Raw genomic sequence first — 26,331 nt, 5'->3', positions numbered from 1 at the left:
GGGTCATCGGTTCAATTCCCAGTCAGGGCACAAGCCTGGGTTGTGGGCCAGGTCCCCAGTAAGGGGCACACGAGAGGCAACCACACACTGATGTTTCTCTTCCTCTCTTTCTCCCTCCCTTCCCCCCTCTCTAAAAATAAATAAATAAAATCTTAAAAAAAAAACAGAAAATAACAAATGTTGGTGCGGGTCTGAACAAATGGGAACTGTGTTGCTGGTAGGAATGTAAAATGGTGCCACCACTACAGGAATCGGTATGGCAGCTCCTCACAAAAATTAAACACATAGTGGTAACAGGGTACAGCAACTCCACTTCTGGGTACCTCCCCAAAAGGAGTGAAAGGAGGGTCTCCAACAGATATTTGCACACCTGTGCTCACAGCAGCATTATTCACAACGGCCGGCAGGCGGAAGCCACCCGAGTACCCGTCAGCTGACGAGTGGTTAAACAAGACGGAGTCTACGCATACAGTGAACTGTCACTCAGCCTGAACAAGGAAGGGAATTCTGACACTGCCTACAACAGGCATGAACCTTGAAGACATTGCCCTAAGTGAAAGAAACCAGTCACAAAGGGACAGATGCTGCATGCCTCCACCTCCATGAGGCACCCAGAGTCGTCCTTCTCAGAGACAGAAAGTAGCAGCGTGGTTGCCTGGGGCTGGGGAGAGTGGGAGTTATTAACTAATGGGCAGAAGCTCAGTGTGGGAAGCAGAAAAAGTTCTGGAAATGGATGGTGCTGATGGTGGCCCCGTAATGCGACTGTACTGAATGTCACTGACCTATACACTTAGAAATGGTTAGGAGAGTAAATCCTGTTTTGTTAACTTGCAGTTCATACTTTTATGGTGTTTACTATACACCGGGCACACTTCTCATAGCAAACCCTGCCTGATAGACTGCCCCCGCCTTGGAGTGGTGGTGGGAGAGACGGGCACCCTGTACCTGGAGCTCCACTTTGACAGAGAAAAATGGACTCAAACTGCTCAAATAGAAGGCCAAAGGGGATGGGGCCACCCAGGCACTCACTGCGCTCTGGGGGTGGGGAAGAGGCCAAGGCGTTGCAGACAGCCAGACCCGAGTAATAATCCGGCCACCACCCAACCGGCTGTCTGACCTTGGTACTGCCACCCAGTGGGTGCTGCCAGTCATTCCCCTTCCCCTGTGGATGGGAACTTCGGGGCAAAGGTGTTGTGAAGGAGAGGAACCTGCCAGGGAAGGTTTCAGCAGACAGGGCCTGACGCTTCAGGGGCCTTGCAGGAGAGAGCTTGGGCACAGCATCTTTCCATCTCAGGTGGCAGGAGCTCAAGTGTTTGGCTGAGAGTGGGAAAAGGTCGTTCTGCAAATATTCGAAAGCAATTTCATGAAACTGTGGGTTCCCATCCGTCTGCTGTAACAAACTGGCTGGGTGCTGTGCATCCGTGAGCCATATGCAGCCGGTAAAATGGCGACTCCCACCAGGGATGGAGCGCGTTTTCCCCACGGCTGAGACGTGCAAATGCACAGAACACTGTCTGCCCAGACCTGCTGTGCTGCGGCAAGCTGCAGTCGGTTTTGCTGCTGAGGGAAGATCGACAATAGATCAACCCGTGTCCTCTGTGGCCCAGTGTCCCATTTGTTCTCTTACGTTCCCACGATCTCATGGAAATGAAGGAGTTCCCCATAAACTGAGTAGGTCGGTGACCTTTACTCATACCCATGACTGGATAATAAAACTGGGTACGTGCAGTAATTAAAAGGATTGTGGTATAAAAGTATTTCTGCAGTTTCCTAGTGAGCCTGTTGCACATGCAGAGGAGTCCAATGCAGGGCACACTGCGGGCAGGAAAGCCATGCTCCCGTCAAAGAGCGGAAAATGTTTTCATAGAGACACATGTCAGTGATGCCTACTGTTACCGCCTGGGGCGCCTCGAGATCAGGATGTCAGTTTTAAAGATTCGACCTGACAGTGAGCAGCAAGTCAACAGCTCGATTTCCACATCAGCGAGTTTGCTTTTTCAGATTCTCTGTAGATGGGTGCGTGGGTTACTGGCTCTCCAGGGCAGTCTGTTTTGCATAAATGCAGACCCACAGCTTGCACACATGTCTGTGTGTGTCAAATCCTCATTTCTGGGCTCTCCAGTAATGCCCGCTACGCCTGCCCCTCCAGCCTTAAAAAGAAATCCACGTCTCTCTCCTATGCCCCTTTGGGCCCTGCTGGGCTGGCCCCCCACTCTCTCCATGGGGCCTGCAAGTCCCCATATCTGGCCACCGGGACCTGGAACTAGACCTCCAGCTGGAGCTGCTCCTCGGACAGCCCCTGAAGCTCCAGCAGCTCTCTCAGCCACTGCTTTCTGGCTTTTCCAACACTGCAGTCCCGGCTGGGGCTTGCTACCCACCTTTCCATCCTCATGCATAACCAACCACAGACCCAACCACGTGCACTGTTGGGCCCCCAGATCCTGCTCAGCTTTAACTCAGCTACCACCCAGGTCACTGGCCAGGCCAGCCCGGTTCCTTCAAGTCCTTGCCCTCCATGACCCTCAGGAAGTTTGGGGTTTTTTTTGGCAACAGAGCACGTAGAAAGATGATGGGTTTCTTATTTATCAACAGAGCCCATGGCCTACCAGCAGACAATCTGCTTTGACCAGTCTGCACGCTACAGTGTGAGGACAACGTACAACCATGGTCAGAAAAGGGAGTCCTAACAGCTGTGGGCAAGGCCGAGGCTGTCTGACAGACGAGGGCACTGTCACTGGGATGACCAGGTGACCTCAAAGCCTCCGAGCGTGAGGCAGGTTTGGGACTGGAGTGAAGGACACTCTGCCCACAGCCTCGGGATCAGGTCTTGCCTCCTTTCCACCTTTTTTTCTTAACTAATGTTCCTCAGATTTGGGTGCGTGTTAACATATGAGATACAGCCTTATCGTTTTAGTAGATGACCTGTTTTTTTCCAAGTCTTACAAATTGAATATTTCTCCTCTCCAAATATCTGTGGATATTTTCAGGGGCCACCTCATAGACCAGCCTCCTGCTACCGCCTGGACTATTTCACCGGATGGCACCACCTGTCACTGTGAAAGTGGCCCCTGCTTGACACCCCAGGCAAAGCCCATTCCAAGAGCTAACATTACTTCACTGGGATAAGCTCCTGAAGTGAAAATGCAGGGTCCACAGTCTTGGAAAAGTAGGAGATTTTTGTTACATTTTGCTAAATTGCTCTCCAGAAAGAATGAAGAACTTACAGTCTCACTGCAGTATGTGAGTGTCGTTTTTTGCGTCACAGCCAACACTCACTCAATATTGTTCTGAGTTGTTTGTACTACTCACGTGGTGTAATTTACATTTCTTTGATGATATGTGAAACCAAATATTTCTCACAGATAAATGGCTGTTTGTGTCTCTTATGAATTACCTGTTCATGCCCTCTTTCCACTGGGCATATTTCACAGTGTTGTTACTGATTTGAGTAGCACTGGCCGGGAGCCCGTGGGTCAGACAGTGAGAAAACCCTCCTAAGTGAGACCCGTCCTGCAGAGCCAGAGATCCGGGGAAGCTGGTCTAGCAATGCGGCCCACAGAAAGGGAATCTGACAGCTCTGCCTTTCTGTCTGAGCCCACGCTGCTGACAGGCAGCTCTGGAGAGAGCTGGGCAAGGAATGAAAAAGGGAGGGGATGTGAGAGGCCAGGGAGAAGGGAGAAGAAGGAGGGGAGTGCGGTGAGGAGGAGACAAGAAATTTTGAGGGAGAGAAGGGCAAGAAGTCCATGCAGGGAAGTCTTCTGGGGGCCTCAGCAGGCCGGTGGAGAAGCCCTGGGAGAAGGCAGAGGGGCTGGCCAGGGTTAGGTGTCTGTGGGGAAGCTCAGAACTGCACGCCAGTGCCATAACAGGCAGTTTGGAGGATGACAAGCAGATAAACACTCAAGCAGGCCAAGGGAACTTGCCTTAGTGGAAGCAGGAGGAGAGGTAGCCAGTGCCTCCCCCAACTCCTGGACCGCCCAGGACCCAGGGCTCATCCCCCATCCCCAGGTTGTGGGTTCCTTTCTGCAATGCTACTCTGCCCGCTGCACGAAAGTCACTGCAAGTTAATGTGCCTTTAAGAGGCCAATAACATCCTCTTAGACTGAAATGCTAGCAAAAGACCAATCATTTTTCATCTCTTGATTAAAATGTCTAGGGAAGAAATTGAAAATAATTCAGCAAAGGAAGCTCCCACTCTTGGAGCTGCAGAATGCAGAATACATTGGGAGGTGGAGGTAAGAGGTAGTGCTGCCCTGCCTAACAGGGCAGCCAGCTCTGTCCCCCCACAAGAGACCGGGTCCACGATGCAGGTGGGCTCCCTGGGGTACCTGGGGAGGGTGTCGAAATACAGTGTGCATGTGTGTAGGACCCAGCGTTTCCCAAGCATGCCTTTGTCAGAGTGTTTGCTACAACTGCACATTTTCAGCCATTTTCCTTGAGTTGTGATCGGCTTGCCTGGGGCAGACCCAGAAAGTCAGCCTGTATAAAGGAGGCTCTCTGGTGGTCTGGCAACCTGGCAAGGAGCTGGCGTGTATCACACTCTACCTCCTGAAGAGATCAGAAACTCAGTCCTAAGGAGTTCCATTCTGCCTATGGCATAACTTACACACACCAACTCTTCCACCAAAACAAACAGAAACGATGACCGAACCTGTTTTAAAAATTCCGTTTGAAACATCAGCGAGCTATCAAATGGGGTGAGGTCGTATGCGACCGAGATCACAGGAACAGGCCATCACAGAGGTGAACCTGCTACTTGGCACAGCCATTTGCTTTGAAGCATTTGCTGATCCTTAAGAAAAGCCTAAAAGCTGAAAAGTTGTGTTTTGTAGAAACTGATGAGTGAAAAGCCCAGGAGAACAAACAAAGCAGAGACCAGCAGCACTTTCCCCAAGGCTTCCTGCCTTAGGCCAGGGGCCACCTGCCCCTTCGAATCTGCCCCACACCCGAGGGAGCACTGGTAGACTCGGGCACTGGAGGGAGCTCAAACAGACCAAGCTGGTGGCCCCAGGACCCAGGAGGGCTCATGAAAGGCTCAGGAAGAGAGCCAGGAGAGCAGGGAAGTGAAAAGAACAGGGGCTGTAAAATCAGAGAAGACTTGGTTCAAGTCCTGGGCCACCACTTACTCGGAGCAGGACCTTTGCCTGTTTTCTCCTCTGTGAGAAAGGCACAGAGCAAGTGTTAATTATGTAAATAAATGCAAAGTTGCCATTGTGCACCTCCATTTCCCTGGCTGCATGTACTCCTGTGGGAGGACTTCAGCCAGAGTAAGCCTCCTGCCCCTCCTGCTTCCCCTCACTGACTGGCGAGTTTTACAGAGGCAACTGCGGCTGCTGGCTTCAGCCCTCTCAGCTTTCTTTGGATTTGACGCTGCCACACAGTGTCCTCTGCCCCTGTGGGAAGGGCCGCAGGCACCGCTGGCCAGCTGTGCTCATGATGTGCCTGCAGCACAAGTGTGTCTGACACAGGAGTCCAGCATAAGGAAGCCTACATCTGAGCCACCCACTCTCCACCCGAGCCCTGTGCCATCTCTCAGGTGGCGCAGAACCCAGGAGGGCAGCGCCTGCTGGTTCCCAGCACAGAGAAAGCACTCCCTAAAAGCCTGCTGCATATGCACCCCCAGCGACTGGGTCCTCCCACCAAACCTGTCACAGCTCCTGTAGAGTCTATGTCCCGCTGAAGGGACACTGATCCTCCTACAATAAGCAACCCTAACAAGCCAGAATTGGTCAGCAAACCAGCCTTCCATTTCGGCTACGCATCCTGATGGGCCCTGGAGGAAATGTCTGGGGTTTTACTTCCATGGGCCTCTGCCCCGAGGCCCTCCCATCCTGTGGCAGCATGAGAGCTGGGCACTCTCTGAGGAGAGCCCAGGCTTGGCCAGCACGCCCAGTTTCTTCCTCCAAGAAAACCTCGGAGACCATGAACCCCCTCCCCTCCCCTCCCCCCCACACAGGGGTCCATTCCTTCGTCAGGAATCACAGGCTAGTGCTCTGTGCTGGGGCCCTGGGGTAAACCACCATTTCGGCCGAGACTTTGGTTGTGAGCCAGTGGAGAAAGTAGCATGTAAACATACGATTAAACCACAATGTGATTAACTGAATTTCCCATGACCTCTGAGAGAAAAACACTGGGACCAGGAAGTAAGGAGGACTCGTGATTGATGTGTTGCCCTGACCAGCATCCATTAGGTGGACTAGGACCTTGCAGTGTACTTTCTAAACGAGGCACAGACCACAGACTAGGCAGTGACGGGGACGCGTGGGGGGCCCGCAGGAACCAGTGTTTCTGTGTGGATCCTGCTGCTACTCCCCTCCCTGGGCTGTCCCTGCCCCTTGCCTCTCCTTGGGGTGCTCATATCTGGGGTTCTGGCCTTGTCCTCAGCCTCTGCTGTGACCTGGAGCGACAGGGTTGTCATCACCTGCATTGTCAGAGGTGTTTCTTCCCTTCCCAGCATCCTCTGCACAAAGGCCACCTGAATGGACCCCAGGGAATGGCCTCATTTCCAGGAGACCCTGCAGCCCCTCCCTCTCCTGACTCTCAGCACCTGGGTCCCCGCCAGTGGCGTCCTCATCCTCCTGCACCCACGAGGTGGGGCAGAGGTTTGGGAACGCTCCCTTTTGGTACAACAGTGCACGGCGCTGAGGCTGCCAGTCCAGCAGCAGCTCAGGAGGTTGTTTCACTGTGCAGCCAGCTCAGACCCGAGTGCACCCGCTGTACCCATGTCTCACATGACACTCAGGTGGAAGTTATACAGCAGATTTCTGACCAGCACAGAAATACCACTTTGTAGCTGACAGAAGCTGCTCCCTCACATCTACACTACACTGTATTATGAAAATCCTATTTTAGGACAACTGACGTTTTTAACGTGTTTTCACTTTTGTGCATAAAACATCAAATCATAAGCTATCGTGCAAAATATATGGATCCATGTTTTAAGTGAAAATACCCTGTGTTCAATCCATTCATCCAAAAAAAAAAAAGTGTCAAACACTGTATGTCCAGGTATGTACCAAAGTACGGGAAGTAATATTCTTGAGGAACTTTTTGCACATGAAGCAAACACCACAAATCAACAGATCATCACGGAGCCTCCACATACCTGCCAGACCGAGCAGGCCGGGGAAGGCCTCAGGGACGGCGTCCGCTCTGGATGGCCTGCCTTCCTCTCACTCTGAGCCAGAGCAGCTCCTCATAAACATTTAACTTAAACTGAAAAGCAGAAAGATCAACCTATCACGGTCACGCCAGAAAATGAAGCTCAAATCCTATGGTGATAGCCTCTATTTTAATTAATGTTCTACTGTTCACAAGTGTATTAATTTTTAAAGATGGAGCTTTATGTTAGGTACTTTATAATTACACTGGAAACAATGTAGCCTGTACTCCCGACAGTGTGCAGCTTCAGCTAATCTCCGACAAGGGAAGAGTCTGTGGTGCACTGCCTCTTCGGTACAAAACTCTGATTATCTGGCTGCAGTCAGCAGGTCTTAGGATACTGAGGCATCTTCATAAAGTACTTCGTCTACCTTCACGTCATGTTCTTCCACTGGGACCTGCAGGCAGATCTGCTCCTTGAAAGCCAAGGCCATGGTATAGGGCTTTGCATGCTGCTGTGCACAGCGCTTCAGGTAGGCATCGTAGTAGCCCTTGCCCCGTCCCAGCCGGTTGCCTTCCTTGTCAAACCCGAGACCCGGCATGAAGATGAGGTCCAGTCCCCCTGTGGAGAAGAGGAACACAGGCACAACGGTGAACGGTTTCTGAAAGAGACTGGCCACTCTCAAATCTGGCTTGTTTTTTAATGACGTCTATTCCTCCTCTGAATTCTAAGATGACACGCAGTCAGTCTGGAAAATCCAAAAAGGACAGGGTAGGGATAAGGAGAAAAAAATATGACCTGGCCCCTCAGTAAGCCCATCACCCGCCTCTCCACTTCTCCAGGTAAATAAATATGTCCCAAAACGTCAGATTCAAGCCTGGCCACACCTAGCTCAAGAGTTGCTCCAGAGACAGAGCCTGAGAACTTATTTTTTCCTTTCTTTAAGCGTCCAGGCGACTCTACACACTGGCCAGGCTGGGGTACCAGGGCCTCAGGACCATGACAACCGGAGAAGCGGGAAAGGGTCAGGAAGAAGCCAGACGGGACAGTGCTTTGTCATGCAGTGGGAACAGGGGCAGCTGGTGAGGGGACCGAGCCACCTTCTCCACTTTCCCTCCCCATGGCGAGGTGAAGCCAGGCTGTCCCATGAGGGCGGGCTTTGCTCTACTCAGGGATATCCCAAAAGTATAAGGTTGAGGCCCCATAACTGGTCCCCCTGCTGGACGCCCCCCAGGGACCCAGGGACACAGGGACCAGAACTGGCCATGGCAACATCAGAACCCAGCAGGCTGCTGGGGCAAGGCAGAAGGCAGGGTCTTGGAGGCTGTAAAACCCTGACCTGTGAGAGGTGTGGGGGCCTCGCATGAAGAGGGCAACAAAGGTCACAACATGGAGAACCTGCATGGATTTGGGAGGCCCCGAAAGTGGTCCCCCAGCCTCTGGCAGGCAACATCACAGAACTCAAGTGCCATGTCACATCTCCAACCCAGGGCCTGCCCTCTGGCCTCCCTGTGCTGGGCTTTGGCCTCCTACAGGCCATCCTGGACACACCATTCCTGCAGCATGGCTGGCAAGGCCACACAGGCTGGAAGCCACAGAGTCTGTTCCGAGCAGAGGGGCCCCGCTCGCAGCAGCTGCTCTGACTGCTTGTGGAGCCATGAGGGGAACTCACCTTCTCTCTGGCTGCCAGCACACACCTGTCTACACCCCTGCCTGCCAAAACCCAGCAGAGTGCATCCCAGGTCACAGTCACGACCGTCTCGTGTAAACCTGCTGTCTGTTCCAATCCCAACTTGCTAAAAGGCCCTGGTCACTGCTGGCCTTTCTCTTTCCTCACTGTCCCCATCCTGCTCATCTTTCTCCCTTGGGACGAACAGTGGCTGTGCCCTCAAGACTCTGCTCCCTCCTCGTCCTCTTCCTGCTGCATAGCACACACAGGCCTACGGTGCAGCTCTGACCTTTTCCGAGGCTTCTTGCCTCCTTAGAGTGTGGCAGGTGGTTTGCAAGGTCCTGGAGAGAGGAGGTGTTGAAGGTCAGTGAACATAAAATATGCATGTGTCATATCCATTGCAAAGCAAGGCAGCAGGCTCTGCCAATTTCTCAAAAGCGAAAGTCAGGAAGTACTAGAGCCTTCAGCAGAGGAAGAGCCACGCTGGCTGGGTGGTCAGGGAGGGCCTGGGGGAACTCTGACGTGACCGGGGTTGTTAAGGACGTGTCTCAGTTGGGTGTGAGTAATTTTAGAAAACCACAGGAACAGTGAGAGGAGCAGGCTGGTGAGACGGAACAGCAGGGCAGAGGATGAGGCTGAGGAATGACGGGAAACATGAGTTCCTCAGACAGGAGCATGGAGGCTTGAGAAATCAGTCAGAGAGACCCCTACAGCTAGCTCAAGAGCAAAAAAACAAATAACCCAATTTAAAAGATGGACAAAGTACTCAAAGAGACATTTCTCTAAAAAAAGACCAAAGACAATGTCCATGACAAGATGCTCAACGTCAGTAATCATCAGGAAAATATAAATCATCACCTTCACGAGTTATCACCTCACACTTGTTAGGATGACCATAAAAAAAACCCCAGAATATAATAAATGTTGGTGAGGATGTGGAGAAACCAGAACCCTTGTGCATTGTCCCTTGAATATAAAAAGGTGCAGTCACTATGGAAAACACTATGGAGGTACCTCAAAAAATCAGGAACAGAATCATCAACAATCCCACTTCTGCATGTTTATCCAGAACTGAAGTGGGGATCTTGCCGAGACACCTGCACACCCGTGTTCACAACAGCACTGCTCACAATGGCCATGAGGCAGAAAAAACCTAATGTCCATCGACAGAACAAATGAATGAACAGAATGTGGTGTACATGCTAGAATATTACTCAGCCATGAAAAAGGAAGTCCTGTCACATGCTATAGCACGAGGAAGCCTGAGCACACCAGGCCGAGAGGAACAAGCCAGCTGCAGAGGGACAAACACTATACAACCCCACCCACCCAAGGAATTGATAGCAGCCAAACTCACAGAGGGTGGAATGGGAACCGTGATGGGCTGGGAGGAGGTGATGGGAAGCTGCTATCTAGCCGGTGTGAGGTGTCCACTGTACAAGATGAAAACGGACATGAGCAGTCTGCTGTACTTGCTGTGCTTACAGTCAGCTCTGCCATTAACTTCAAAGTACATGGGTGTGGACCGGGGGGCAACACTATGGGACAAGAGAATGACAGAAGGACTACCTTGCATGGCTGCCTGTTCCGAGTGATCTCTATGACTGTTAGGCAAGAAGAGTGGCTTTGAGATTCTCAGGCGATGGACAAAAGGCTATGAAATGGCCTTTCACAGGCAGGGGTCCTGACACCCTATTTGGGGCATTGTTTTGGGACCCCAATCCATAGGACTGCTGCTGCTTCCTTCAACAGTGTAACTTGCTTCCGTTGGCTCCAGGTCCTTAGGATCCCCTCTGACTTCTGCTATTTGGTGACTTCAGGTATTTTCCTGAAACTCGTACTATATCCCTTGCAGAATTCATCCATCTGCTGTCACCCTAGAAGTTCTTCCCGTGCCACCACCGTCACCACACGCACGTCACCCCTCCCCCACGTGCACACACCTGGGCTCTCTGTACACTGCCTAACACCATGCTGGATGCCTTCCCTCCCCAAAGGCAATGGGCCAGCTGGCCCTGCAATCACGCACAGGCCTGACAAGCCCCCCTTGCATACTCTGGTCCCATCCTGGCCCACCCCCACTAACAGAAGCTGACCCAAGACCCCTTGGAACACCCTGTAAAGTCAAAACTCAGCTGAGGGACAGGAGAAAAACCCTGGGCCACACACGTTCTTTACAAGCCTCTAGCACAGCTCCATTTTCAGATTACCACAGGCTCACTGAGAGAGGACATGGACACTAGGCAAAAAGAGCCCTCCTGATGTGGTTTAATCCTGGGTGCCCCCACCAGGAGCCCCAGCTGCATGGGGACTGCAGCCCCAAGTCCTGGAAGTGCTTTCCACAAGGCCCAGACTGTTCCGCAGAGTTGTGGTTTGCTGGGTGCCTTTCCCTAGGCTTTGCTGGCTTTCCAGTGTGATTCTGCATTCCAAACCTGCCAAGCTAACCTTCTGAAAACTCAGGTAGCCCTCACATAGTTTGCTCAAACAAGCAGCCTTTAAATCTGGCACTGACTCTGGAATGCCAGTGCCCTCTGGCGGCCGCCCAGTGTGGAGGGCAGGGCCCTGAGGCTGTGTCTGCAGGGAGCCATGGTCCAGCTATCCTTCTTGTGCTTCTTCCACCTTCTCATGGGCCAAGAGGAAGCTACAAACAGTACCTACTTCACAAGGCTGGTCCTGAAAAAAATGTCTGTGACCTCTCCTGCACAGGGCTCAGATCACGCCTTTTATGATCACACACGGGCCCACAGGTGCAGTTTCAGGAAGAGTGGAAACCATGTTAAAAGGTGGCAGAAAGGGCAAGTACGGTAAGGACAGGAAACTACAGGGAATCGCCAGGGTAAGGATAATTCAAGTGGGGAGATAAAAACAAACCTGAGATGCAGAATTGGCACTGGGGAAAAAAAAAAAAAAAGCACAGGAACTAGGTCCTGAAAGAAAATGAGGAAAGAGGCTCTGTAAATGTTTTATTTATTCCTGAGACCAAAAGCACTAGCTACACTTGGCACGGAGGATTCAGTTCACTCCACAAAGAATCCTCCTTTTAAACCCTGGCTGAGGAGGCAGCCACTGAGCCCAGACACCTCCTAGGAAGCCTGAGACTCAAGATTCCCGCCCTGGACTCTTCAGAACAGAATCAGGCCAGCCGTGGACTACCGGCCCAGCACTGCAGAGAAGCTGGAAAGAGGGAGCCCCGGAGCCCAGTGCAGGCAACACTCTAACCGGCACACTGCCACCCGTGCTGCTCACGGACATCCCCTTCCTCCTCCTTCCTCTTCTTTCCCACTCAGGGTGTGTGGCCGCATCTCCCACAGTTTCCTCTCCAGGAACTTCATGACCCAGTGCCTCCTCCCCCAAGGAGCCCTCTGCACCACAGCTGGAACTCTCATCTCCACCTATCACTCCGAACGCACCCTTCGTCCTCAAGTCCGAAGGGTTTGCCTGCCGCCAGGCGCTGCTGGTCTAACTGATCCTAGAAAGCACCTTCATCACAATGCCCCTCACTCACCATCTCTTAGAGAGAGCATCCGAACTCCTTCACTGGATGCGCAGGACCAACACCATCGTGCCCCGATCACCTCCCCAACACTGCCTCACAGCACATTGGGTGACCCCAGTTAAACAGAGTCATCGTCCCACACCCACCCAGGAATTCCTGCCTGTAAGTCCTGGCTCCTGCTACGCTCTTCTCCATGCCTATGAGGTCCTTCTAATCCTTTAACTAGCTTGTCTGATCCCGAGGCACATGTAATAAACTTCAGATGAACTTCCACCTCATCCTCCCTGTGTGTGTAATCTGCTGTGAGCAGCAGTCCTGTGAGAAGGTCCACCATCCACCGAGGAGGAGGAATCTGTTCCCTTGCCTTCTGGGAACAGAGCTGTGCACCTTCCCCAAAGGGGACTGAGCTCAGACTAATTACTATAAAAGGAGGAATGACAATTAAAATAATACCTCTAGACCATAATCATCTTAGTTTCCTGACTACACTCAGTTACCTGTTCAGACCACACCCTGTGACACCCCATTCTTATCGCAAGTCCAGCTGCTGAGCACGTCAGACAGACCAGTGAGTCTGGAGGCCGGGGTTTCATCCCCATTTCACAGATGAGGAAAGTGATGTCGTGCTCAGAGAGATCACATTAATCCGTAAGGATACTCAGCTCCTAAGAGACAGCAGAGTGCTTGCTGCCCAGGCAGATGATGACTCAACAGCACACACTGCTCCTCCTGCTAACAGGTGTTAAGCGGGACCAGGTAAGGGGGTGGAGGGAAGGTGACAGGGCAAGTGGGCTTGAGGCAGAAGATCGGGGGGCCAGGGGGCTGAGTGTGCCGGTGGCTTCTGGACAGGCTGTGGGAGGCTGAATCCCAGCACCACCACCGGTCAGCTAGGGAGCATCCCTCAAAGTTGCTTCTGCCTACAATCTAAGATGGATAAGCACATTGTGATGGGGAGAGAGTCCCTAAGCTATTAACATCAAATGTCAACTTAATCAATTGCTGCACACACACTCCTTGGGCCGTGAGGCTGATTACAGACACAGGCACTTCCATCAAACATGTATCTAAAATACAAAGAAGCTGAAATCCTGAAATAAAACACAGAACCAATAATTCATGATATCTCTGGTGGCAGAACTCTCAGAAGTCAATATCGCATGCTTTAAACTCACAGCAGCCTCAGAAACGACAGATTGAAGCATGACCTCCTTGAATCACTCCTCACAGTAAAACAGTGCAGAGCACACAAGGTAATAAACAGAACCATTTATGTGATTACTGTCATAAAATACATTCGACTTCTGATTACCTATGAAATTGGGTTTTTTAAAAATCTATTTCCCTGCAAATCCATAATGCTCTTAAGCAGTATTCAACTAAACCACCTAATGTAGAAAGCCAAGTTTTAAAAAAAAACGGTATTATAAATGCACCTTCACTCCTTCTGCTGTTTGGCTGCCCTGTGTTTTGGCTGTTTGGCACTCTCCCTGCAGCATCCAGCCCACTGCAGCGCACCCATCTACTGCAGACACAACGGCTGGTTCTGGCTGGGTGCTCAGCTGGTTAGAGCAGTGTCTCCATACACCAAGCTTGCAGGTTCGAACCCTGGTCAGGGCACATATAAGCATTAACCAATGAGTGCATCAACAAGCGGAACAACAAATCAATGTTTTCTCTTTCTCTCCCAACACGCTAAATCAATAAATGGATCACCAGCAGCAGCTTTACCCGAATGGCATTTTGTAAATGTTACATTTGTTTTGGGTCAGAGCTTGGGACACTTTCACTGTTACTGATAATCAACTGACCTTAGAACTGAAAAGAAATTCCAGAACTTCCTACGGTTTCTCACTAACTTTGGGCAACCTCTGGCTGTCCGATCTGTAAAATGAGTGGATGGCACTCTTCAATTTTTCAGACCTCTTCTGAATCAAAGCTTAGCAATTCTGGGAATTTTAAGGACAATTCCTTGTAGTGTATCTGTAACTAATCAATCAACAAATTAAGCCGGTCACAAAAATGACAAGTACTGTATGATTCTACCTACACGATGTATCTGAAACAATGAAATTCACAGAAACAGAGAGCAGCACGGGGGAGGGGGAAGGGGAGGAGCTACTGGGCGCAGAGGGCCAGGGCTGCTGGAGGAGACGGCCTGGAGACTGGTTTCACAGCAATGGAAACGCCTCACCACCACGGAACCATCCACTTAAAGATGGTTAAGACAATAAATTTTATGTTACGTGTTTGGTTTTTTTTTTTTACCACAATTAAAAAAACAAAGGGAAGTAAGAACTTAGGTGCTGGGGTGAAGTCGGGTGTGTCTGGCAGGCAGCCCCCCCCCCCCCCCCCCCCCCCCCCCGGGCCCAGGTCATGTGGTGTGTGCTTAAGAAGGAAATGCCTGGTTCACTCCCAAGAGCGGTGAGGAACGAGCTCCTCAGACCCAGAAACAGGTGGGTGCTGCTGGAGCTATTTCTATTCTTCTCACTTTGTGGAAGACAGGCTCTCAAAGGCACAGCGGTAAATAGTTAGAGAGGCGTGCTTCCTAAAGCCTAACAGCCTGGTGAAGTGGAAGCCTCTCCAGGGCTCCCAGCATTTGTTTTACCAAGGCTTGTTCAATGAGCACTGGAAAGTGCTGCAAACTCTCTGGTTCAGTGCATTTACCTAAAACAAAACTCCGTGGCACATGGTATTTCTCCTGCTTGCTGTCGTCTTCCGCCCTAGCAAGATGCGTCATTCGGCCCCTATGAGCCTGTGCTGTCTAGAACACATTCCATTACTGCCAGCCTGGGCTAAAGTAACCTATTACTGTGAAATGACAGTACCTGGTTTTCATATAATGGCCTGTACCAGTGCATTCCCAGTGCTTTTTTCGCTCCAATACCCTTGTTATCTGCTTCGGTAAGTCTTCTACTGGGGGACAAACTTGCACTTGAAACCCTTAATGTTCCCTAAAACCTGCTTGAATACCTTGACAGGGAGAAAGCAGCAGGAAAAAAATCCTGAAGATTTGCAGCTCAATAAAAATTCAACGGAATCAAATTAATAAACACCCGTTACTAACAACTCACCATATGGAAGATCCCAGCTGAGGAACGAGAGAGAACACAGAAATAACTAACCACTCACACTCTAGGACGTAACAACCTGAGCAGATACTCCTGACAGGCTGTGTATGTACGCAGACAAGTGACAAGGTAAGAAGCTGAACGAGGTAAGGAACTGCTGCATCCCACTGGGATGGGGTAGCCTGGGAAACCTCCCCGAGGAGTCGGCCTACTGCACTCGCCATGGAACAATAAGCAGGGTGCTGAAGGGTCGGCACAGAGGGGCAGGGAGAGTGTATGGGGAGTGAAAACAGAGCTGGCACAGGCAGAGACTTGGGAAGGCACAGGTGGGGCTCAGGGCCGGTGACTGTTGGTGACGGCTGGTATGAACAAGGGGACATTACATCAAAGGTCACTTTCACATCCAGTAATTATACATTCTGGTAACAAAAGCCAACTATTTTTAGTTACCCAATTATTATAACCCAAGACTCTAATGTCTCACTCATAGAAAATGTTTAAACATCTATCCATCCAAACGAACTGAGCAGCACTGCTTCCCTTCCGCCAAATGTGACGTCCACATTGGACTCTGCACATTCTCTTCCCTTTGACTCTGGGGAGCGCCTTTTACCAGTGGTTTGGAGAGAGGGCCTTGAGAAACTCCACCGCCCATGTTTCAGCATCAGTCTGTGACTGCTGTGACTTTGGGCAGCTGATTCCCCATCTAGGCCTACTTCCTTATCTGCAGAATGAAAGGACTGACTTGGATGATCTACAGAATCCCCTGCATGACAGTTAAATGTCTCTTGGATATATAAAGGCAGGACACTGCAGACAAAACCACCAGCTCAGAACACATTTGTAAAACACTGACATCTGCTGGACACTGGGAAAACTGCTCAGTCCATCCAAAAAGCAGCATCCTTTACAAAGCTAGTTTTGGGCACTCACTCTGAAACATGTTATTGAAGATGCAAATTTCTTAAGAAATTGGGTTTTCTAAAATTTGATTCTATAGAACCTAAGAAAATTTTGAAGAAAAGAACTTTAAAGTTACTTCAGAGATGCCTGATGTCACTTGGAAATTTGAGCCTATGTTCCTATGCTTCCCTATTATCACAAAAATAACCAGCCTGAAAATATAATGGAAAAAGATTCCATTCACAATTAGCAACAACAAATACTATTAAATAACTAGGAATATACTTAACAAAAAATGTACAGAAGCCACATGATTAAAAGGACAACGACCAACAGAACACACAGGAAGTATTGAATTGCTGGACACAGGGCTGCACTCCTGGAACAGAGCAGACCGCCTGTCACATAGAAGTCCCTTCCTCCAAACTGACACGACGATGCAGCCCAATTCCAACCAAGACCTCCAGAGGATCTGGGGCGCGAAACTGACAAAAAAACGTTAGAAGTTAATCTCAAAAATGAATGGAAGGATAGTCAGCTAAATTTTTAAAATAAAAATAATGAGACACGACTTCTACTACTACCAGGCACTGAAACATTCAAGCGCATTCAACAGCCATTATACGACGTCAATTCAAAGAGTACGGCACAGGTTCCAGAACAGGCAAGCGGGTGAATGGGAAAGACTGGCCCAGAAGCAGACCTGTGCAGGAACTGAGTGTGCGAAAATGGCAGCACACTTTAAATACACAACCGTGTTAACTACCATCACCTCGCTGTGCTTTCAGTCCCATTACACACAGAGAGTTAAACAAACTTCCCAGGGGCAAAGTTCTCCCCAGCAGCTGCCTGCTACAATCACTAGCTCTCTGATCCCCTCACTTGAATGCATGTCTAATTGACCACAATAAGCCAGCAGCTTTCAACTCTGCCCTTCTTTCTCTACCTGGGCCTGAATATCGACCACATAATCTCCAACAGAGCCCATCAGAAGTACCAATATATGGCAAACCTAAACTTCTTTCAGATGAGAGGAGAAAAATCACTGCAATTTGAAGTTTTAGAAGTTAAAAAAAAAAAAGAAGAAGAAGAAACAGGAGCACCTTTTTGCCTTCTTTGCAGTTACTATTAGTCATTCATTCTACATACAATTATCAGGCTTGTACTTCAAAAAAGCTATTTAACCTGGTGAAGAAAAAGGGGACACACCTGTGCTAGCTTCAGCAGCACGTACACTAAACTGGGATGGTACTGAGAAGATCAGGACGGCCCCTAAGCAAGGATGACAAGCAAATTCATGTAGTGTTCCATATTTTTAAACCTCATCAAAATGAAAAGGGATTGAACCATATGGAAAAACATATTTGCAACGATACCTCGGACAAGGGTTTGATCTCCCAGACATAGAAAGAACTAATATGATTCAATAGCAGGAAGACAAACAATCCAATTAAAAAATGGGCAAAGGACCTAGACAGACACTTCTCCAAGGAGACACACAGAGGGCCCAGAGACATATGAAAGGATGCTCGGCATCACCAGCCATCAGAGATGCAAATTAAAACCACAATGAGATACCACTGCACATGGGTGAGAATGGCCATCATAACACGTCAACAAACAAGTGCTGGCGAGGCTGCGGAGAAAAGGGAACCCTAGTGCACTGTTGGTGGGGATACAGACTGGCGCAGCCACTGTGGAAAACAGTATGGAGTTTCCCCAGAAAACTATAAAGATGGAACTGCCTTCTGACCTGGCAATTCCGCTGCTGGGATTATACCCTAAGAACCCTGAAACACCAATCCAAAAGAACCTATGCACCCCAATGTTCACAGCAGCACAATTCACAAAGCCAAGTGCTGGAAGCAACCTAAGTGCCCTTCAGTAAATGAGTGGATCAAAAAACTGTGGTACATTTACACAATGGAATTCTATACAGCAGCAAGAGAGGAGGAGCTCCTTCCCTTCATGACAGCATGGATGGAACTGGAGAGCACTATGCTAAGTCAAGTAAACCCAGCAGTGAAAGACAAATATGATATCATCTCACCTGTAAGAGGAAGCTAATGAACAAACAAGCAAAACAGAGCCAGGGTCAGGGAAACAAGGAACGGACTGACAGTGACCAGAGGGCAGGGGGTGAGGGTTTAAGGACACAAGGAAGGGGAAGGGACTAGTCAAGAAACGAGTATGAATGACCCTTGGACAAGGACAACAGGGTGGGGTGGAAGGTGTGAGTGGGGGGTGGGGTGGGTGGAGGAGAGCAAAGGGGGAAAAATTGGGGCCACTGTAATAGAATATTTAGTAAAAAAATAAAAATAAGCAGAAAAAAAAGGGAAAAGGTGATACCTCAAGTCCACTGGGGTACTGTGTCAAGCCAAATACCACTAAAGAAACATATGAAGACTATTTTTGTTTCTCCGGGGCAGGAGGACTGCCAGGTGAAAGCTACAAGAAGGCACAGAGAATAATTTTCTGACCTTTATAAAATGGTCTAAAATGGAACGGGCTTCCCTGTTAAGTGGTAGGCTCTTAACCCTGAATTCAAGTAAAAACAAAGAAACACTTTGAAATTACATGCATGGGATGCAGTAGAGCTAGCCACTCACACAAAGCATACTGAGGTGTCCCAGCATGGGTAGAAATATGGAGGAAGAAGGGCCCAGGAGGCTGCCGGAGGACACGGCACGTAAGCCGAGACAATGAAGGCGAAGACCCCAACAGGCAGACAGGCACAATGGGCATTTCGTGGGAGGGAGCCAGGGAACAGAGGCAGAGAGACATTCCCCCAAAGAGAATGTCACACTCACACACACCCCTCTTTCCCTCTTCCTCAACGCTGGCTATAGAATGTGGACTTGTTTTCTAGGCTGCAAAGACAAAGCTGTCAGGTGGTGGAGGAACACAATCCAGCTGTGTGTTAAGGTCACGCAGGGACGTGACACTGAGAAGGTAAGTGTTCAGAGGTGGCAGTGAGCTGGGAGTTCAATGAAATGACCTAGGACACAGAGTACAACCCCGACAGGTGCCAGGATCACTCAGTGGGGCAAAGGTGCAATTTCGCCTCTGGCGCAGCTTCCTTGAAATCATCTCTTGTCCTCATTTTTCAATGGAATAATACGGCCCTGTATTATTCTATAACTTACTTTTCTGGAAAGAAGAAAATCTTGTAATTCATCAAAAAGAAACAACCCAGTTTTGTGGCCTCTCAAGATGCTATAATGAAGAATTTTAAAGGGATGTTTTCACTGATGAAGGCATTCACAGAAATTCATCCTCTTGGCTCTTGCCCATAGAACGGGAAAAAAAAACAGGTGGCTACATCCAGTCTGGGGGTGAGGAGTCCCCAAGGCCTGCCACAGGACTGTCCCACTGTTCCTTTGGGGCAGGGGAGATGCGGAGGGGCACACAGAGATGAAGAGAGGGATGGAGGGACAGAGAGAGGGAGGAAGAAAGGGGGCGGGGGAGGCACAAGAGGATAAAGGGGGGATAAATGGTGATGGAAGGAGACTTGGGGTGGTGAATACAACATACAGATGCTGTTATATAGAACTATACACGTGAAACCTCTCTAACTTTATTAACCAGTCACCCCCCAAATTTCAATAAACTTTAAAAAAGAAAGGAGGAGTGGGGTGGGGGCTGGGAAGCACACTCACGTAAACCCAGGATGCCATTTTATACACACAGGTCTTCACCAGTCTAGCTTGAGATTTAAGGGTCAGGACTAAACTAAAAACAATTTTTTTTCCTATTTCAAACTCCTCTTAAAATTAAAAACTCTGTTTCTTCTCTGAATTAAACATATATGAAAACATACATAAAACTAATAGACATCTTAATGTTTCAATTAAAGGTAATGAAATAAAAACTGAATTGGAAAAGGAGTTTAAATATCTGAAATTCTGTGTGTAGGGACTTTAAGTCACCTGAGTTAGTTCCTTGAACGATGCTTCAGCGTCCGACAGCGCACTCAACGTGTCACTATGCTTGAATAGACATTTAGCAGGCTGACCCATCTTGGCAAGAATAACAGGCCATAACCCCCAAGGAGGTATCTTTTCATCTTAATGGGTTGGGAGTTAACAAAAAGTAAATTACCACTCTGTGAAATGAGGATATATTCTAAATTTGCTGCCGCAGAAGACAAAATAGACAATCCTGGAAGAGTTCCAAGGAAGCCTATGAGTGCACTTACAAGTCAAATGAAAGGCCCTGATATAAAGGAAAAGCCTTGGCTCTTCTTCCTATGTACTTACTTCAATAAAAAATAACTGGGAAAAAAAAAGTAAGGTTATGACCATTGTACCTTTACATACACCTGATTTAGTGCAAGTTCTTCCTTGGGAAAGTTACCAGCTTTCCCACGAATGCCATCACCAAGGTTACCTGTTCCGTGAGCAATGGTTCTCATGCAGAACGCTGTCAGGAGAGAGGCAGAAAGTACACGTGGTAAAGCAATCTTAATGAAGGAGATGTTATGAAAAGAAATGGTGCTTCAAAAGGCACTGCAGTGGAAAACGGGAGCAGTGGGTGCCCGTGGCCGTGTGAACTGCCTTTGTGTCCTTGGAGAAGACCCTTGACCTCACTGGGCTTCAATGATCCCATGTGAAAACAAGGCAGATGAAGTGCGCAAAAGCACATTCCAGTAGTATAGCTGCTTTGGGCTGCGAGGGTGGTCCCGAGTCGGGTGATGACTGCCTTTTGCCTAGCTCAACTGAGTAGGGCATAGGCACCAGAGGCTCCCCACCCGCTGTTTTTCTCACTGGCTTTCAGCGGGCGGAGCAGCACGGGCCTACCGCCGTCCACCATCCAGTTTAGAGCAAAATTACAACTGCTTTATTTTTAATCTTGATCACTTATTTTGGGAGTTCAAACGAAATTAATGAAGGGGATTTGTTTTGTGAAACAAAAGAGACGTGTTAAAGACGTAGAAACTCCTCTAACAGTAAGAACATGCGCTGTTGCTATGAAACATACTGAAATATCAAACCTGGGAGGATCTTGTGACTGGTTATTTTTTGACTCAGTAAAAATTAAAGAAACAAAACTTCTCACAGCACTCTGATACTCATTTTGAGAGTCAAGTGGATCAGAGGTGTGACAACTCATCACAGTCTGACACCACTGCAAGATATCAATTCTAACACCACATGCTCACCTGTTGACAAGGCCTCCTCTCGAACCTCATCCTCTCCAGGCTGATGAATATTCCAGGATGTTTTGGGAAGTGAAGAAATTTCTTCCGGCGATGCTAATTTTACCATATCCAGGTGATTGCTCTGGAACTGGTACCGTGGGATAAAGCAGGTTTTACCCTGTCGGAAAATGTCCTTAATGATCTCTTCTGTCTCTATTTCATCCTGCAAGCTCAGAAAGACGGCGATCCTTTCGGACTTCTGATACTGACTGTGGGCGATCACCTAGATGGGAACGGACGGCAATTACATTTTCCAAGATTATACTCTTAACAGAGACTCCCCTTAACAGTTTTAACATTTTCTCCCTTGTCAGCCATCTTCGACTCCCTTAACTATCCCAAAACAAAAAAAGCAGAGTGCTGTAGTGGGTCAGTGCTGCATCCTGAACACAAACTTTTGCTTCTGCTCCTCACACTTACTTCTCTGATCCCTTTACACCTCTCAGGCACACTCATTATAAAGCCACTGTGTGGCCCTGCTGGCTGTTTAAGAGAATTCCAGGCTTGACCTCCATCTACCCATTCTTCTCACTCACTTCCCCTAGTTATTCTTTTTTATTATTATTTTAACTCTGAACCTTGGCTCCCACAAGCTCCTTCACTCTTTGGATTGTCAGGGTTCTCTCCCGAACTCTACCCACTGAAACCCAACTCAAGCACGAATTTTCCTGACTTCTGCCGACCCTTACATTTACAGTTAATATAAAACCTAACATTTATGTACTGTCAAGAGTTAATGACAGACCAATTGTTTCATGTGCCCTCAGTGTGGTACTCTAACCAGTCTGTAACCACTCTAACCGCTCTCCCCAGGAGGCGGAGAACATGCCTTACAATTCTCTTATCTTCACTCAACCTCCATCCTGTTTTCTAAATCTTCTCTTCATATGAATGTTAAAAGGTTCACAAAGATGGGGGTGGGGGTTCTTGGAGAAGCAAAGTTCCTCTAAAAGCAAGTGCTGAGTTTATGAAAAGGTAGACACAGGTGAGAGAATTCTCTTCATATTCAGTTTAATCGCTCATCAGGCAGGAGAAGGATGCCTCACTTTGCTTAACGGAGAAAAAAGTTAAAAATCTGAGAACTTCCCCAGACGCAGAGTTAGCTCTCAGCTCCCTTTTTTTCCCCCTTTCCTTCTGTGTTCTCCCTTGTTCTGCAAGCTAAGAAGAAAAACATACTGCAAAAGTGGCTTATAAATGTGACTGGCCAATTCAGAAGAGTCAATCTTTCCTAATAAAAAGGGACATATGGTAAATAGAGCACACCAAACCATTAAGGAAGAAAATTAATTCCATCATCTGAGAGGTTACAAAGCTGTTAGGCCTGAAATAGGCAAACATCAATGTGAAACCCAGACCTTGGGCTTTTGGCACCCAAGTAATCTGAAAAAGTTAAGTGTCTTTTTTGTGCTCTTAAAGCAGAATATAGAAAATCAAGAGCTGAATAAGTAGTAATGAACATCGGTTAAAATCCAGTGTGAGACTATGCATACATTTGTCTTTCTTCCATCCTCAAATCTCATCTATATGAGTAAAAAAACATTTCAGCACTGAGAACGAGAGCATAGAGATTTCACTAATTTAAGTAAGACAGAAAGTGGATGAGAGTATTTACAAACAAAGTGGCAGCAGACCACAGGACTCAGAGAACATGGTGGATGTAGGTCAGGCAGAATCCATTCCTCTCATGGAATCCCAAAGTGACTACAAAAGGCAAAGGAAATCCCCATTAGCTGTCACCCTTCCATTCATAACTATGTACAGACAATAAAGGTTCATCCAACATTTTAGAAAACCAAAGCACAAAATAAAACCATGAAAAAGGGTGGGTGCTCTGGCCAAGTAACTCAGTTGGTCACAGTGTCGTCCTGATATGCCACGGTTGTGAGTTTGATCCCTGAACCCCACTGGTCAGGGCACATACAAGAAACAACCAATGAATACGTAAGTAGATGGAGCAACAAATTGATGTTTCTCTCTAAAAAATGAAAAAACAACTTAATTTTTTAAAAAAGGTGGTGGGTTCAGTGAGCACGAAACTAAGGTAACTCAAAGAAACTGAGGTTACTCAAAGGTAACTAACTCTAATTAATTTTTTCAAATTCAAGATAACTGCATCCATAAAACAAGCTGCTATAGAAAGCAGAGAATTAAAAAATATATTTGGAAATTAAAATTACCAAAATTAAAACAATTCAGGAGAAAGCCTGAAAAGAGAACAAGACAAAGAAATGGGGAAAACGAGAAAAAAATGCTGAAACCAAGAAGATCAAGCTAGAATTTTTATTACTTGATTAACAGGAATTACAGAAAGGCAGAGAAAAGTAGTAATCAAAAATATAATAGATAAAAATAATGGTCTTTAGATTGAGTGGAGTTCACGGATGCTAGGCAGGACACGGAAAAATAATTTTAAATTTGGAATTCAAACTATCAGCCCTGGCTGCTGTGGCTCAGTGGATTAAGCCCCCACCTAGGAACCAAAGGGTCACCAATTCAATTCCCAGTCAAGGCACATGCCTGGGTTGCTGGCCAGGTGCCCAGCAGGGGGCGCTCCAGAGGCAACCACACGTTAATGTTCCTCTCTTTCTGACTACCTTTCCCCCTTTCTTAAAAGAAATTCAAACTATCAATTAAACAAGAAGGTAAAAGTATTTCCTAAGGTATAAAGTATCACCCAGTTTACCTTTCATTGTACTGTACACCTGAAACTAATAATATTGTACGTCACGTGCAATTGAAGAGAACATTTTTAAAAAATTACTAAAAACATAAAAAATATTTACTTATTTACGGGACATCAACTTTTTTCTCTGGTGTCCAACCAAAGTCAATCCCGCAGGCACATTTGAGATGTACCTTCCGGGTAGGATGGGCCGCCATGTTTTCCGGACAAGAAAACCCACATCTCCTAACATTGGCGGCGAAGGTCACAAACAGGAGGTTTTGAACCCATGGACGGGGAACCTCGTTCACGCCCCATCACTGTCCCCCACCGCGGGCGGCGGGAGGCTGAGAACCAGCTAGAAAAGCACGCCCTGGTTACCCACTGCCCTACACGAAGGCGCGAGGCCCTGAGGCCCAGATGGCCCCCATCCTCTCACTCCGTCAGTGTGGTGCTCGCTCGCTGGCGCCACCGCCCCCTGTGCACGGCCCTCGGCTTAAGGAACTGCGTTTCTCCGGTTTTTTGGGGGCCTCCTCTCCCGTTCTTGCTTCGCAACCTCCAATACTGACTGAAAGCACCTCAGCCGGGGCCTGGGACGCTCCCACCGGGGTATTCTCACCACCACACAAGCATAGCTCGGAAACGGGAACCCCGCGCTACGTCCCCTCTCTAGCCCTGGCGCTCTTCCAGCAGCACCCTCACGCAGACCTCGTGCTTAAGAGCGTGCAGACACGCTGCGAAGGACGCGTGCGGAGCGAACGTCCGTAAGTCGAGGGGGGCGGAGAAGTGCGACGGGGGAGGTGCAGTGAGACACGTGCGTGCGCCGGGGGAAGTACGGCGGGGGTGGGGGACATGCACGCTCCGGGGGCGAGTGAGCGCGCGGGAGACGTGCGCGCGGTGTGGGGAGTGCGCGCGCCGGAGCCCTGCGTCTGCACTGGTCCGCAAGCCCTCCGGGCGCCGCCGTGAGTCAGTTTAGCCCGCAGCTGTAATCGTCCCTGCGGTCGCCCACCTTCTGGGTCAGGAGGCGGGACTGGCGCAGCCGCTCCTCGGCGCTGATGGCCCGCAGGCGCTGCTTCAGCTCGGCCCGTAGGCTCCGCTTGGCGCCACTCACAGCTGCCGCCGCCATGTCGGGCACCGGTCACCCTCACGCCTAGTCCGCGCCGCAGATCCCGCAGGTCGGAGAAGGCCCGGCAGCTTCCGGATCGCGGGCGCCCCGCCCCCGCCACGCCCAGTCGGGGCGACCCCCACAGGCCACCCTTGCTCACGACAGGCTGAGGGCCTCCGGTGTTTGAGGTGACGTTTAGTAATCGAAAGAAAGGGCGGGGGGGGGGGGGGGGGGGGCGGGTGCAGAGTCCAACGGGTAAGGAGATTAAACTCTAAGATAATTAATCGCAAGTTTAGAAAAAAGTGACTACGTTTTATGTTAACTTGACTAAAGTTCTTAGGGAGAACAAGGATTCAAGAATAGCTAGGATAACACTGAAAACTGAAGATCACAGGGGAAAACTTGCCCTTCCGGACGTTGACACAGAGTCTGAAGACTATGATTAGCCCAGCGTGGCAGTGCCACTCGGATGCACAAATGGACAGTAGACACGAGCAACAACAGAAAGTTTGTCAGAACTGAAAACGTGCATGAAAGGACTCCAAGAAAATGAAAAGATTACCTAGAGAATGGGAGGAAATATTTGCAAATCTTATTTGATAATCCTGAAAAGTACGTAAAGAACTCTTGCAATTCAGCAATAAAAAAAAAAAAAACCCACCATAATCTGGCTTTACAATGGGCAGAGGTCTGGAGTAGACATTTTTCCATATATGATATAGAAATGGCCAATAAGCACGTGGAAAGATTTCAACATTATTTGTCATTAGGGGAATGCAAATCAAAACCACAAAGAGATACCACTTCACACCCACTAGCGTGGCTGTAATTAAAAAAAAAAAAAAACAGAAAGGGACTGGTGAGGATGTGGAGAAATCGAAACCCTCACACCCATGGGAATTAAAATGCTACAACATGGATGGATCTTGAACATTGTACGCTGAGTGAAAGAAGAAGCTAAACCCGAAAGGCCATATATTGTATGACCCCATTTGTAGGAAATTTCCAGAACAGACAAATCCAGAGACACAGAAAGTGGACTAGTGGTTGCCTTGGGCTGGAGACAAGAGGCATAGGGTCAAGGATTTCTGTTTAGGATGATGGCAATTCAGTTGTGGTGAGAGCTGTT

At 48.7% G+C, this 26,331-nt stretch overlaps 1 protein-coding gene, 1 long non-coding RNA gene and 1 other non-coding gene across 4 annotated transcripts in view; 2 read left to right on the top strand and 1 right to left on the bottom strand.

Moving 5' to 3' along the window:
• Positions 1 to 7,269: 7,269 nt before the first annotated feature.
• MTHFS (methenyltetrahydrofolate synthetase) lies at positions 7,270 to 25,368 on the bottom strand. Its single transcript, XM_024561787.3, has 3 exons — positions 25,107 to 25,368; positions 21,397 to 21,658; positions 7,270 to 7,720 (listed from the first exon to the last, which is right to left on the bottom strand). The coding sequence occupies exons 1-3, from the start codon at positions 25,221 to 25,223 to the stop codon at positions 7,491 to 7,493; spliced, it is 609 nt and encodes a 202-aa protein (XP_024417555.1). The 5' UTR covers positions 25,224 to 25,368; the 3' UTR covers positions 7,270 to 7,490.
• LOC112306164 (U6 spliceosomal RNA) lies at positions 17,447 to 17,552 on the top strand. The gene has a single exon (XR_002974907.1). It is a non-coding gene; the product is annotated as a U6 spliceosomal RNA (small nuclear RNA).
• The window catches only part of LOC128779439 (uncharacterized), a 16,912-nt gene continuing 15,871 nt past the window's right edge, over positions 25,291 to 26,331 (top strand). For both annotated transcript variants that reach the window (XR_011650446.1, XR_008425370.1), the window contains exon 1: positions 25,291 to 25,390. This is a non-coding gene — a long non-coding RNA (uncharacterized lncRNA). The remainder of the gene's footprint in view (positions 25,391 to 26,331) is intronic.

The sequence above is a fragment of the Desmodus rotundus genome, chromosome 10, assembly GCF_022682495.2.
Source record: "Desmodus rotundus isolate HL8 chromosome 10, HLdesRot8A.1, whole genome shotgun sequence".
Taxonomy (NCBI): Eukaryota; Metazoa; Chordata; class Mammalia; order Chiroptera; family Phyllostomidae; genus Desmodus; species Desmodus rotundus.
Note: the sequence above shows the minus strand (reverse complement) of the source record. Positions and strands in the feature narration are given on the sequence as shown.